Source organism: Diadema antillarum, unplaced genomic scaffold (genome assembly GCF_040938485.1).
Source record: "Diadema antillarum isolate AM-2024a unplaced genomic scaffold, OU_Dant_1.0 seq00001391_RagTag, whole genome shotgun sequence".
NCBI classification, from domain to species: Eukaryota; Metazoa; Echinodermata; class Echinoidea; order Diadematoida; family Diadematidae; genus Diadema; species Diadema antillarum.
The window spans coordinates 810463-822723 of NW_027272146.1; the positions used below are offsets into that span (position 1 = coordinate 810463).

The window sequence follows — 12261 nt, forward strand, 5'->3', positions numbered from 1 at the left end:
TCAAAGCGAAAGAGGGAGAGAATGAGAAGATATTCTTGTACAGTATTTGATTTGGTTTGAGTGAGGACGCTGTTCACTCGTGATTAAAAGACGAAAATCTCCATTTCACCCAACTTCTTTTTATCATCGTCTCATCCTGGTATAAATCACCAACAAAGGAATAAAAAAAAAAATCCAAATTGTCTGCAATTAGTTTCACGCAATTGATTTTCAGATAAACGTGCATTATATGGATCGAGGGAGACTTAGCTTTGCTCGTCTGTGAGATAATAAGCTCATTCATGTATTCGTTTCCTGTCTCCGGAGTGTAAGTGAGACATTTTGCACCTAGTTACGCTCGTATACGCGCGTCCACATGCAAGATATACTACAGGCAATGAAATATGAATATTTCATGTCTTTTTTTTTTGTATATGGAACATAGTTAAATCATTGTCATACTTACGATTATATATATATATATATATATATATATATATATATATATATATCATCGTAATATTTCTGTGCGTGTAAGTAAATGTATCATAATTATGTCCTGTGGGCCTAATTTTTGTGTTGCATAGATTACTATTAAACTGATGCTAATTTTTGTCTATTTCATTGGAAGACATATGTACATATCATCTGTAATAATTAGCTAATTCTTGTTTGTTTGTTTGTTTGTATGTCTGTTTGTTTGTTTGTTTGTATGTCTGTTTGTTTGTTGATGTGTGTGAAGGAGGTTCATAGACAGAAGAAACTCCCTGTTCCTTTTGCTATAAGGAGGGTTTAAACTATCGCAAGGAGGCCTATATACTTAACATCATATTTGATCAAGGAAGATGGGGCGGTTTGAAGAGGAATGAGGAAGACTTTTTTTTTTTTTTTGGGGGGGGGGGGGGGAGTAGACTTGTTGAGGGGGATTGGATGAGGTATAAGCTGTGAGTATAATGTCATTCCCCCGTTGTCCCGTGACCCGTTAGTCGGCGATCCTCCGCGATGCCAGCCTCAAATCTCGGCGGGCACGGCTCGGTCCCGGTCCTATGAATTATTCACGAGGATTTGGCGGGATTCAGACGCATCAAGCGAAATCAAGTCAATGGCAGATCGAGATGAGATAGAAATCATACTTTTCCAGAGGAAAGGAATGACAAATGAAAAAATTGAAGATGCTGTTCGATTTCATACAGTATATGACGGCAATTTCTAAATGATAAATGTCCTGGAGTCAAGTGGGCAAAATGTTCTTTCAGAAAAAAAAAGGTTGAGGGAATAGCTGCAAGATATCTTATTATGTACACTCAGAATATTTTACTTATTTTAACACGCATACATATTCACAAAGGATGAAGGTTTGTAAGTATGTGTGTATGTATGCTTGCATGAATGTATGTATCATTTGTGTGCGTGTGTGTTTGTGTGTATAATTATATTGGACACACAGACCGATTACTAGTACATGTAGTAGATTGACAAACTCATGTATTCATTATACATAGGGCCTACAAACATTCTTACATGTTAATGTTCGCAGATGATTTCAAACAAATTAGTGTGTTTCTTCTTGGGCATCTACTGCTATTGCGCTTCTTGAGAAAACATGTGTCAAAAAATATTGTTCAATTATGGCCATCATCTGCTAAATAAAGAAATTATATTGTCCCTGCCCCAATTGAAAAAGAAAAATGATTACGCGTTCAAGAGAAAATCCAAAATATCCGTCGATTATTCCCCATGACGAAAACAGTCAAGTACGCTGTAGTCGGTGACGCAAAAAACAAACAAACAAACACACAAACGAATTTGTTAAGTCCTCTTTCTCTATCAATTTAAGGCAAAAATTAATACCAACACAATTCGTTTCACTTCGATCTTGCAGTCGGCGGTAGTATGCATAAAACTTTTTTCGGCGAGCAGTGACGAGCGCACAAAAAAAAAAAAAAAATCGCACAGAAATTTCGCCGATATGTAGGTTAATTTTCTAACCAACATAAGGAGGTTATCGAGAGAGAGTCTGCTCGTCTAGAAAGTCCCAAGTCTTTCCCTCTCCCTCTCTTCTCCTTTTTCTCTCCCTCTCTCCCTCTCTCCCTCTCCCCCTCTATTTCTCTCTTTCTCATCTTTCTTATTTCCCCCTCCCCCGACCTTCGTCCTTGTTCGCCATTAACGGAGGCACTACTTAATTATACGACGGGTTTTAATTGCCTTATTAATATCATGAGCCGTCGCATCAATCATAAAGTGCCAGGGGTCGTGACCGGAAAGTAGGCTGCAAGGCGTACGTACAGGGAGCGTCATGATTTGTAACAGGTCCTCCGATCGCCTGCAGTCAGTATGCATCCGACATTTTTTTAATGCATTATTCTGCACAGAAGTTACCACGCCGCTTCCCATGGTAATATATTTTATACACTGAGAAACGGCTGACAGAAAGATTTAGATATGGGTAGCTATAGACAAGCTAGATAGATTACTGATAAAGACAAGGGCAATACTCCTGCAGGAATATACTCCCATCGTCCTCGATCGAAGTTTGTGGTAGATTGTGGATTTTTCACTTACGCCTTTTTTTTTTTTTTTTTGATCAGGAAGAATGGGACATTTCATGATCTTTATGACTTCGAGCTCATTCTGGTTGCTTGTTTGCAAAGTTTGTGAATGTATGAAAGTGTGGGCTGACGTGCGTCTCTTTCGAAAATTGTGGATTTCTTACAATCTTTCTCATTAGCCGGCTGTTCATGTTCCGCACAAACGTTGACAGAATATGGTATGGACACCCATTTACTCGAGACAAAGACTTGCCATTCAAATTATTCTTTATCCACACTGTCATTTTGCAGTCTGCAGAAGTGTCAAATACATGACATAGTTTGAGGACATTATTGATTGTGCTACCATAAACTTTGGCCACAAACTCCGGATCGTGTCAATCAAATCATTCTAAGGATTAACAAATAACATCTTTACATCTCTGGAGGGTCATTGCAGTATTTGGTCGGTCGATCCATTGTAAAACCACGTTCCTAAAATGCAGCCGGAAAATGACAGCTGCGTTAGCATCGACCTCGGTGTGTCACTTTGTAAACGTAAGCAATAATTTTCAAAGAACGTATGTAAAACATAGAGTATGGGTTTTATAGGCTACTCCTTGTTTGACCTTATACGCCCATAATTTCTTAACAAAATGAAGATTTTTTTTTTTTTAAAGATTATGCAACACTTGTATCCTTGAGGGTTTTGAGATATTCAAAATGGCAGCCAATGGGCGACAAAAACTAAGATTCCCATATTACTTCCTTATAAACAGTGAAAATGAAAACCATTCGATATCTAAATCCTATTTCGAGGGCACTTAATCCGAAGCTGAATGATTCAGCTCTTTCGTCCTTAACTGCTTTGAGATATTCAAGATGACCGATGAACTAGTCACCAAAATGGCCGCCAAAATGGCGCCACTACATAATATCTCAAATTTAATCATATCTCTTTATGAATAGTGAAGATCGAAACAAAATGACGGTGTTTACTCCTTTTCGAGGGTGCTGAATCCGAATCTGCATGGCGCAACTTTTGTTTCCTTGAAGCTTTTGACATATACTGTATCCTCAAATTCGTTTCCTGATTTCCTACAGTTCCTAATAAATGGTGAAAAAAAATGGTGTGCTAAAAATGATTGGAGTTATGAAACCAATAATTCGTATTTCATTTCCATAAGAACATGTTTATTTCAGTTAAGGGAATGTGTCAAATCAGCTAGAGCGGTATTCAAAATGGCTTCCACGATAGCAATCTATACTAAAATATCCCATGATGAATGCCTGACAGGATACCCTGAAAAGGTTGATATTAACGTCCTCTTCAATAGATGAAAGTCTCACACTTACAAACACAAGTTATGATTAATGACTTTAATAAGCCACAGTGACATCCAAATTGGGCTCCAAGATGGCCTTCTAGATGGTACCCAAGATGACTCACTAGATGTTAAGCTATTCTATTTCTACGAAAGTCAATTGTATTACTTTTTTGTTGTATAAGTGTTGAAACTCGTCTTGTGTTTTCTTGTGGCTTATGCGGTGGCTTGTGCTGCGCATCCACTCATGGTGACCAGGAGGGAAAATTCCGCCCATCCATCCGGGGGTTGCATCTCTTTTATTGACTCCTGGGTGTTCTGCATGAATGATCCCTTTGCAGCGTAGTCTTTTCTAGCCAGCCGCCTTCTCTAAAATCTGAAGGGGACAGGGCTGCCCAGAACAGCACAACCATGGCACATTATGTTGGGTGATGTGAAAAAAGACTTGCGCGTGGAGACCAAACCCTTTATCGTCCGGAGCGAGTGCCCTCGCTGTAGCTACAAATATATATATATATATATATATATATATATATATATATATATATATATGTGTTGATAAGGTAGTCCACGTGTTGGCAAGATAAAAAGATAAGTAACAAAACTATATATATATATACACTGTAAAAACATCGGTGTTAGATTTAACACCACTGGTGTTAAATCTAACACCGATCAAACTTCAGTAAAGGACCACACCCACAGGTGTTAAAAATGCACTGTGATGGTGTTGAAAAGTGTTCACCTGACACTTCGTGGTGTTAATTTGACACTGTACCTGGTGTTATTTTGACACTGTACTGGTGTTAATTCAAAAATGACACCACATGGTGTTGATTTGATATTTGCTGGTGTTAATATCAATGGTTTAACACCCGTCCAGCTTCAATAAGGGACCACACCAGCTGGTGTTACTTTGGTGTAAATTTATTTTCACATTTTTTCAAAAATCTAGTATTTTAATGTAAAATTCTTGATCGTCTTGTTTAAATTAAAAATCAACAAGAAGTGCAGTTACTAAGAAACTCTTCAAAAAAACAGTTTAAAATTTGGAAATGACACCCGTAGGTGTTAATTTAACACCATAAATGAGCCCGACGAATATTTAACACCAGCTCGGTGTTCACTATTTCAACACCGGACTTTTTGCAGTGTATATATATATATATATATATATATAATGATAACAACTTCCTCTAAGCCACAATCCCAGAGCTCCCGTGCCTCTTTATACAACAAGCTGTGAATAGTGATGGCAGTTTCAATACACATGTTGGTAGACCTTACCCATCGCTGAAAAGGAACTTTGACACCAAGCATCCTTCAATATGGTGAGGATTGAAGTTCAATAGACTGGAGTGGATAATAATAATAAGGTCTCATTTACCCAGGGTAGCCTCTTCAGTGTTGCCACTGCTCTACCAGAGGGCCTTTCTATCATTATTACCCTAACTTGGCCAGGTACCCATTTTATACACCTGGGTCGAGAGGGACATAGTGGGTGAAAACATCTTGTCCAAGGACGTAAGCACTATATAGGCGGGATTCGAACTCGGGTCCTCCGATCGGGAGTCGGGAGTCTTATCCACTATGACACAGCGCCCCATAATGGATTATGCAAGCCGAGTTTTTTGTACGGATTGCATAAGAACATCAGGGTTAAGTGTCGAGGTGTCTGCCTGTATTTACTCGCTCCACATCTATGGCAGCGCAGACATAGACATAAAATGTATAAGAATACAAGTGTCACGCCCTACCCATATACAAATCGCATACAAAGCAAGGCTTTGACGAAATCAGCTTTTGAGCGAAATATCATCACTGAATACAAAGTAACCTGGAAAAGCATGCATTACAGCACCAGGAACAAGGTAATTTTAAACGTTACGTTCAGCATGGAAGTAAGAATGCCATTATCATTCTATTTCTGTTTGAAGTGTTTATTCAGTGGAGGTATTCCCCTACTTGTTGACTTTGCTGGTTGAACTTCAGGCATAACCACCCCTCCCCCCCCCCCCCCCCCCCTCCTCCCCAGACCGATAGGGAGACTGATCTTGAGATGGATAGAGACGTCATGAATCTAGCGTGGCTGTCTAATCCTTTGTTTGAAAGTCGAGTTTATGCGGCGGGCAGCCTCGACTCTCGAACTAAGAGGCGTCGGGTCGATTTGTTCGCTTTTCTTGTCACGCTCAGTCTCGAACGTGATGTGACAGCAGAGATTAGCGCATAATCCTCTCACCCGACGCGCACGTATTTACACACTATAGAAGCCTCTACCGGGATGCACACATTATTTTGTCTTTAATAATAATAGTGATGAGATAGTCAGCCTCGTGTGTGTGTGTGTGTGTGTGTGTGTGTGTGTGTGTGTATGTGTGTGTTTGTGTGTGTGTAAGTGTGTGTGTGCAAGTGTGTGTGTGCGCGCAAATGTGTCTGTGTATGTGTTTGAGTGTGTTTGAGTGTGTGTGTCTGTGTGTGTTTTATTGTGTGTTTAAATTCGTGCGGTATTCCACTCTCTAGTAACTGAGATATGGTGGGCCGGAATGTACGCATGTGTTTCTTGGGATTTTTTTTTTGTTTTTTTTTTTTGTTTTTGTTTTTGTTTTTTACGACCGAGGACATAAAGGAAAGGATTGACATTACTCCCTTGGCAGCACCAGGAGCGGGAAGATGGTACCCCCTCCCCCACAGACATTTAAGAACGACCAAAGACCTAGATATCTTGTTTCCTCTGACGTCTGAAGTGTAGGGAATCATTATTATGGGAGAAAAGAGTTAACCGTCAAATTGAAACCATTATGACAGAATGTTCGTGATTTTCTGTGTGTGCTATACTTTCTATATATTAGTTCGTGTGTCTGCGTAAGTACGAACGTGTGTAGTTAACATTCTAACTAATGACAACCTGCCACTTTATAACGGATCAATTTTCCCGAGGGGAAAAAACATTTAAGTAAAATGCAGGCTGTTTCTCATTATAGGAGCAGGGAAGTCTGCTCCCCAAGGCCGTTTCCAAGAAAACTGCAGCCATAGATATCAAACTAATGTTGAAATGGCACACTCTATACCAAATTCTGCAAAAGATGCAAGACAAAGAATCATTCTTATTTTTTTGTGTGTGGATTTAAGATATTGAAATCTAGATCTTATAAAAGAAAGAGAATCAGCAAAAAACAAACAAACAAACACAGATAATAACTACTAAAGTAGACAACTTGCGTATGGCGGTTATTGTGTCAATGAATTTTGAGTTGCATAGCGGTTACACCAGCACTGAGCGAGACCGAATGGAATGGGTACAATACATTCTCATCAAACCCACCTGCCCCCCCCCCCCCCCCCCTCCTGAGGCGGAAAGACAAGGATGGAACACTTTTATAGCGAATGCAGAGCAGACAACCAACTGCGCTCACTATTTTTTTCAAGCCAGTTCATCTTTTCAAGTCGGAAGAGATGAAGTCAAAAAAGTAGCCGTATTCTATCAAAACCTCTTAAATGATTTTCATTTCAAATTCAATTTCGACTTGCCAATTGTGAACTTTACAGAGCCGGTCATTTCCGTTTGGGGGATTTTTCTTTTTAATTTTGCTCAAAGCGCATCGAGGAGTAAAGATAGGGCGAGAGAAGATACAAACGCAGAAGAGAGCCCTTAGACTGACACGCACACGAAGGAACACACACGACTACACACAGACATACATACACATGCACAGACACACACACAAGCACACTCATATATATATATATATATATATAGGCCCTATATATATATATATGTATATATAATTTTCAAATCTTAATTCTGTCTATCTCTCTTCTCTTTCACCATTCCCTCTGTTCCTTTCTGTTCCATAATTACTACTACTTCTTCTTCTTCTTCTTCTGCTTCTTCTTTTTTTTTTTGGGGGGGGGGGGGGGGGTCATCCTGTCTTTACTTCTCATTGAATGCTCTCAGTTGTCTGTTGTTATTGTTGTTGGGGTTTTTTTCCTGTAGCAACGAGGAGCACCCTGATCAACATGCACACTTGCGAGACTGAGCACTTCTCCGCCGAATATCCCCACATTATCTGATCGGATAAGTTGCGACGTTATCTCCCCGCCGTTAATTCACGTTCCACCTTAAGTGCACCTTAATTCTGTCCCCGCGAGCAAAACCAATATCCTACTTTCGATGGGCCTTTAGGGCGAGATGTCAGCGCGCTGATGCCGATCTCTGCTGCGAACACTGCATTACGCTCCTACACTTCCATGTTCTCTCGTAATAATTGCGTTTAATCTTGTGTGATCATCGCTCCACATGGGAGCGACGAAATGTTCATAATTATATATTTATATTTACATACATAAATCGTATCTGATTGAGGCGCTCGCTGTTGTGTGCCTCAGTGGATGAGACTTCGGACCGTCAGTCCGAGGTCCGAGGCCCGAGTTCCCTGGCTGCAGTAGTCGTGCCACAAGGCAAGGCGCTTATCCCCTGCACCTAGCCCTTTGGAGGGGAATTACGGCTGTTGGTCCCATGCTCGCTGGATGACAGGCATTTAAGTGTACCAATACCCTGGAAATCAAGATAGTGTGCAGCTAGAATACACACAAAAAAGCCATAATTCACGTGAGATAGCCCCTGAAAGTATACGTATTTCGATAAGTCAGTTCATATTATCTCTATAAGAGATAGGCACTGTTGCTCCGCGCGTTTAAGTTCTGCTCCCTAAGTGCCGGTACTGATGTGTGCGCGTTCCACATATAAGCGCATGTTTTTTACGAACACGCCTAACGAAAGAAAGAAAAGTATAACTGATAATAACCGCCTGTTGAAATTAAAACAACGTGACATGCTCCGATGACATGTCATTTTTGCTTTGGATAGGTCATAAACGGTGAGAAATGAAACAATTTATGCAGCAACGAGCGTGTCGGAGTTTGTCGCAAACCAAGCTGACGCTGGTATCGTAAAAATTGGCCCGAGGCTTCATCCCAAATTAACATCGGTATAGCGAACAAAAAGGAGCAATCAAAACTGAAATGGCCCTCTGCACGAGCTCACACAGGTCACAGCTAGAATTGGCGGCTGGTGGCCGGTGATAAAATCTTGACTTTCGAATTTACACCTTGCATGTACTTTTATGCCCGCAGCTGCTTGACAATGATAATACACGTATAATACATATTATATTCTTCTGTCTACAGACGCACGCGCGCGCGCACACACACAGACACGAATATACACACATTTATTTTCTTTTTCTTTATTTATTTATCTATTATTTTTTTTTGGTTTTTTGTTTGTTTGTTTGTTTGTTTGTTTGTTTGTTTGTTGTTTTTTTTTTTTTGTCGATATGTAATCTCAAATGTATAATTCACATGGTTATCTCCAATACCCTGATTGGGTGACATGAGATAAATAAAATTGTCATTGTCATTGTCATTGTCATTGTCATTGTCATTGTCATTGTCACACAATGATAAAGCGCAAACATAGATTAACACTCAAACGCATTTTTAAAGGCAGACCATTACACACAAACACACACACACACACACACACACACACACACACACACAAGCCGAGACACACAGCTGCAAAACGAGCAAGCTATCGTGGTAAGATGTTAAAGAAGATACTAGTAACCGCCATGTACGTGATAATGATCGAGACATTTCGTGTTTGACTACCTGGCAGGAGTGTACCAGCTTTTATAGTTACTGTACATTCAAACCGCAGTCGTCTCCACAAAACGTTGATAGCTTAAAGTTAAAAAATGAAGGGTAGCAGCAAAAGAGTAATGCCCTGCCATGGTTACGAATTCAGTCTATTCATAATAAATTGGCGAGATCCACTTATCTTTGTCTATCTATGTCTATCTATCTATCCATCTATCTATCTATCTATCCATCCATCCGTCTATGTATCTTGCTACTATTTTCTCTCTCTCTCTCTCGCCGAGGAAGATAAGGCGAAAGAAGATACAAACGCAGGAGATAGCCCCGTAACAAACACACAAACACACACACATGCACACATACTGTCATACGCTTTGGCACGGATGGTGGAATCAGTTGGCGTTTCAGTCATTATATGCATTATAATTGAAAAGAAAAAAAAACCTGACAATACTTTCCAAAAATCTCTATTCAATGGCGGGTATACTGTGATTGAGTTAACATTATCATAATGATTGAATTAATCATATTAGTCACAATCATCTACGTCTGTTGCATTCCTGGAAAAAAAATAATTACGTTTTCCCTGGGAATGTACGGACATTATTCTTGTATTCACTACAAAAATCAAAGGGTACTAAACACCTAGAGCGAAGTTGAGTAAATTAAGTCACAGCAAAATATCAAGGATAGAATTCGTCGTCTTCCCTCTTTGAACAGAAAATCAATTAAAAGTCGTCATTCACTCTCATTTGGAAAATTTCAGTCCATTAGTTCCGATTAAGTGAGACATGACGAATTGTGATTAATCGCGTTTTCCGCGTAGTTTAATTTTGAGCATTGTTGTACCGTTTTTATGATGCCTCATTTTATTCGTCACATAACCTCTTTTATTCTCTCTCTCTCTCTATCTCTCTCTCTCTCTCTATATATATATATATTAAATATATATATATATATTAAATAAGGCGAAGGAAAAAAAACACGACTATATAACATCAGTATATAATATCAGTATATAACATCAGTATATAATATCAGTACCTTATTGGCCATCACTCTCTGATGGCCAATAAGGCGAAATAAACCGTTGGTGAATACAGCATGAACTTTGTTGCAGCTTTGTTACTTATCTTTTTATCTTGCCAACACGTGGACTACCTTATCAACATATATATTAAATATATATATATATATATATATATATATATATATACATATATATATATGTATATACAAATTGTATATATATATATTCATTTTTTGTATATATATATATATAATTATATTTATGTACATATACAAGAGAATATATTCATATACTATTCTTGTCTGCACTTAACATGCACACACACACGCCCGCACACACACACACACACACACACACACACACACACACACACATAAACATCTATACTTAATGCATCATTACACGACGGAAACATTTTTTTTTTGCCATTCTATCGCATTATCATTATCATACATAAACGCACAACATAGTTATACGTATATGACTACACATAACTCATGTGTATGCATTATGATAATAGGGCTCGACACGAACACTCTCTGATGGCCAATAAGGGCTACTAAGATCTTTAGATCTGACAGTTTTATGGCCCGAAAAAGAAATATTGAAGTGGCCCGAAATGAAAGGAAATATATAAATTCATTTTAATTCTTAGTTGCCCGACGTGGCCACAAAAAAGATAACCTTCTTGGAAATTTGGTGGCACGACATCAAGAGAGAAAAGAGAGAGAGAAGGAGAGATAAAGAGGAGGAGGGGGAGAGTGGTGGTGGTATAGATGATAATGATGATGATGATGATGATATAGGGCAGCTGGGACAATTTCCAAAAAGGGCTACGTATCACCTTGAAATGAAAGAAAGTCCGCCCTATATACATTGCAAATGAGAGTTGGATAGAGGAGAGTCAACTTAGCCGTTCTGATTCCACAGTCTTATCTAAATGCACGCAATAATCATTGAAGACAATTTTTTAACATATTGCGGAATTTTCCTTATTGGAGGAGGGGCCCTTCGAAGAGATTATTTTATGACGTAACAATGATAGTCAGCAAGTAATCCGAATAGTACAAGGTCACTATCATGAAGCCTTACTTTTTTTCATAATTGTATGTCTTGTAACTGCATTTCAAAGAACTGCAAAATGGAACCGGCGTGGTCGACCTGGAACCTGATTCTTTTAGACAGCTTAAATATGTTGTTATCTGCATGCATGAGAAATGAAGCAGATACTGGGCAAAACTTGAAATATACAACCAGCACCTTTAAATGGCGATGATATACTAGACCTTGAAGTTTCAAACTCCCTTTTTCGCGACATTTTCGAAACGGTAATACCTTTTTCAACGACCTCGGCTTAGCGCAGACACTATTGTATAGAGGCATCAACAGCATTCTTTTTTTCCTTCCTAATTTGATCTCATATCGGTCGACATTGGTTCCTTTGATTTTGTTTTATATCTGTTTGTAGTTTCATTCATTCACTTTTCATTCTCTTATGTATTTCTTAAGGGTCCCATATCGCACAAGCTTTGCTTTTAAGCTGGACCCGCCACATCCATTCCCATCTTTATTTAATTTGTAATATGCACATGTATATATATATATATATATATATATATATATATATATATATATGTGTGTGTGTGTGTGTGTGTGTGTGTGTGTGTGTGTGTGTTATATAGTCATGTTTTCTTCATTATATTACTCATTATCACATGTATTTTGTTCACTTACATTT

At 38.7% G+C, this 12261-nt stretch overlaps 1 protein-coding gene across 1 annotated transcript in view; it reads right to left on the reverse strand.

The window, feature by feature from the left end:
* Positions 1–4048: 4048 nt before the first annotated feature.
* The window catches only part of LOC139708955 (uncharacterized), a 44565-nt gene continuing 36352 nt past the window's right edge, over positions 4049–12261 (reverse strand). The window contains exon 3 of the mRNA XM_071620924.1: positions 4049–4201. Coding sequence (XP_071477025.1) covers positions 4049–4201 — 153 coding nt within the window. The remainder of the gene's footprint in view (positions 4202–12261) is intronic.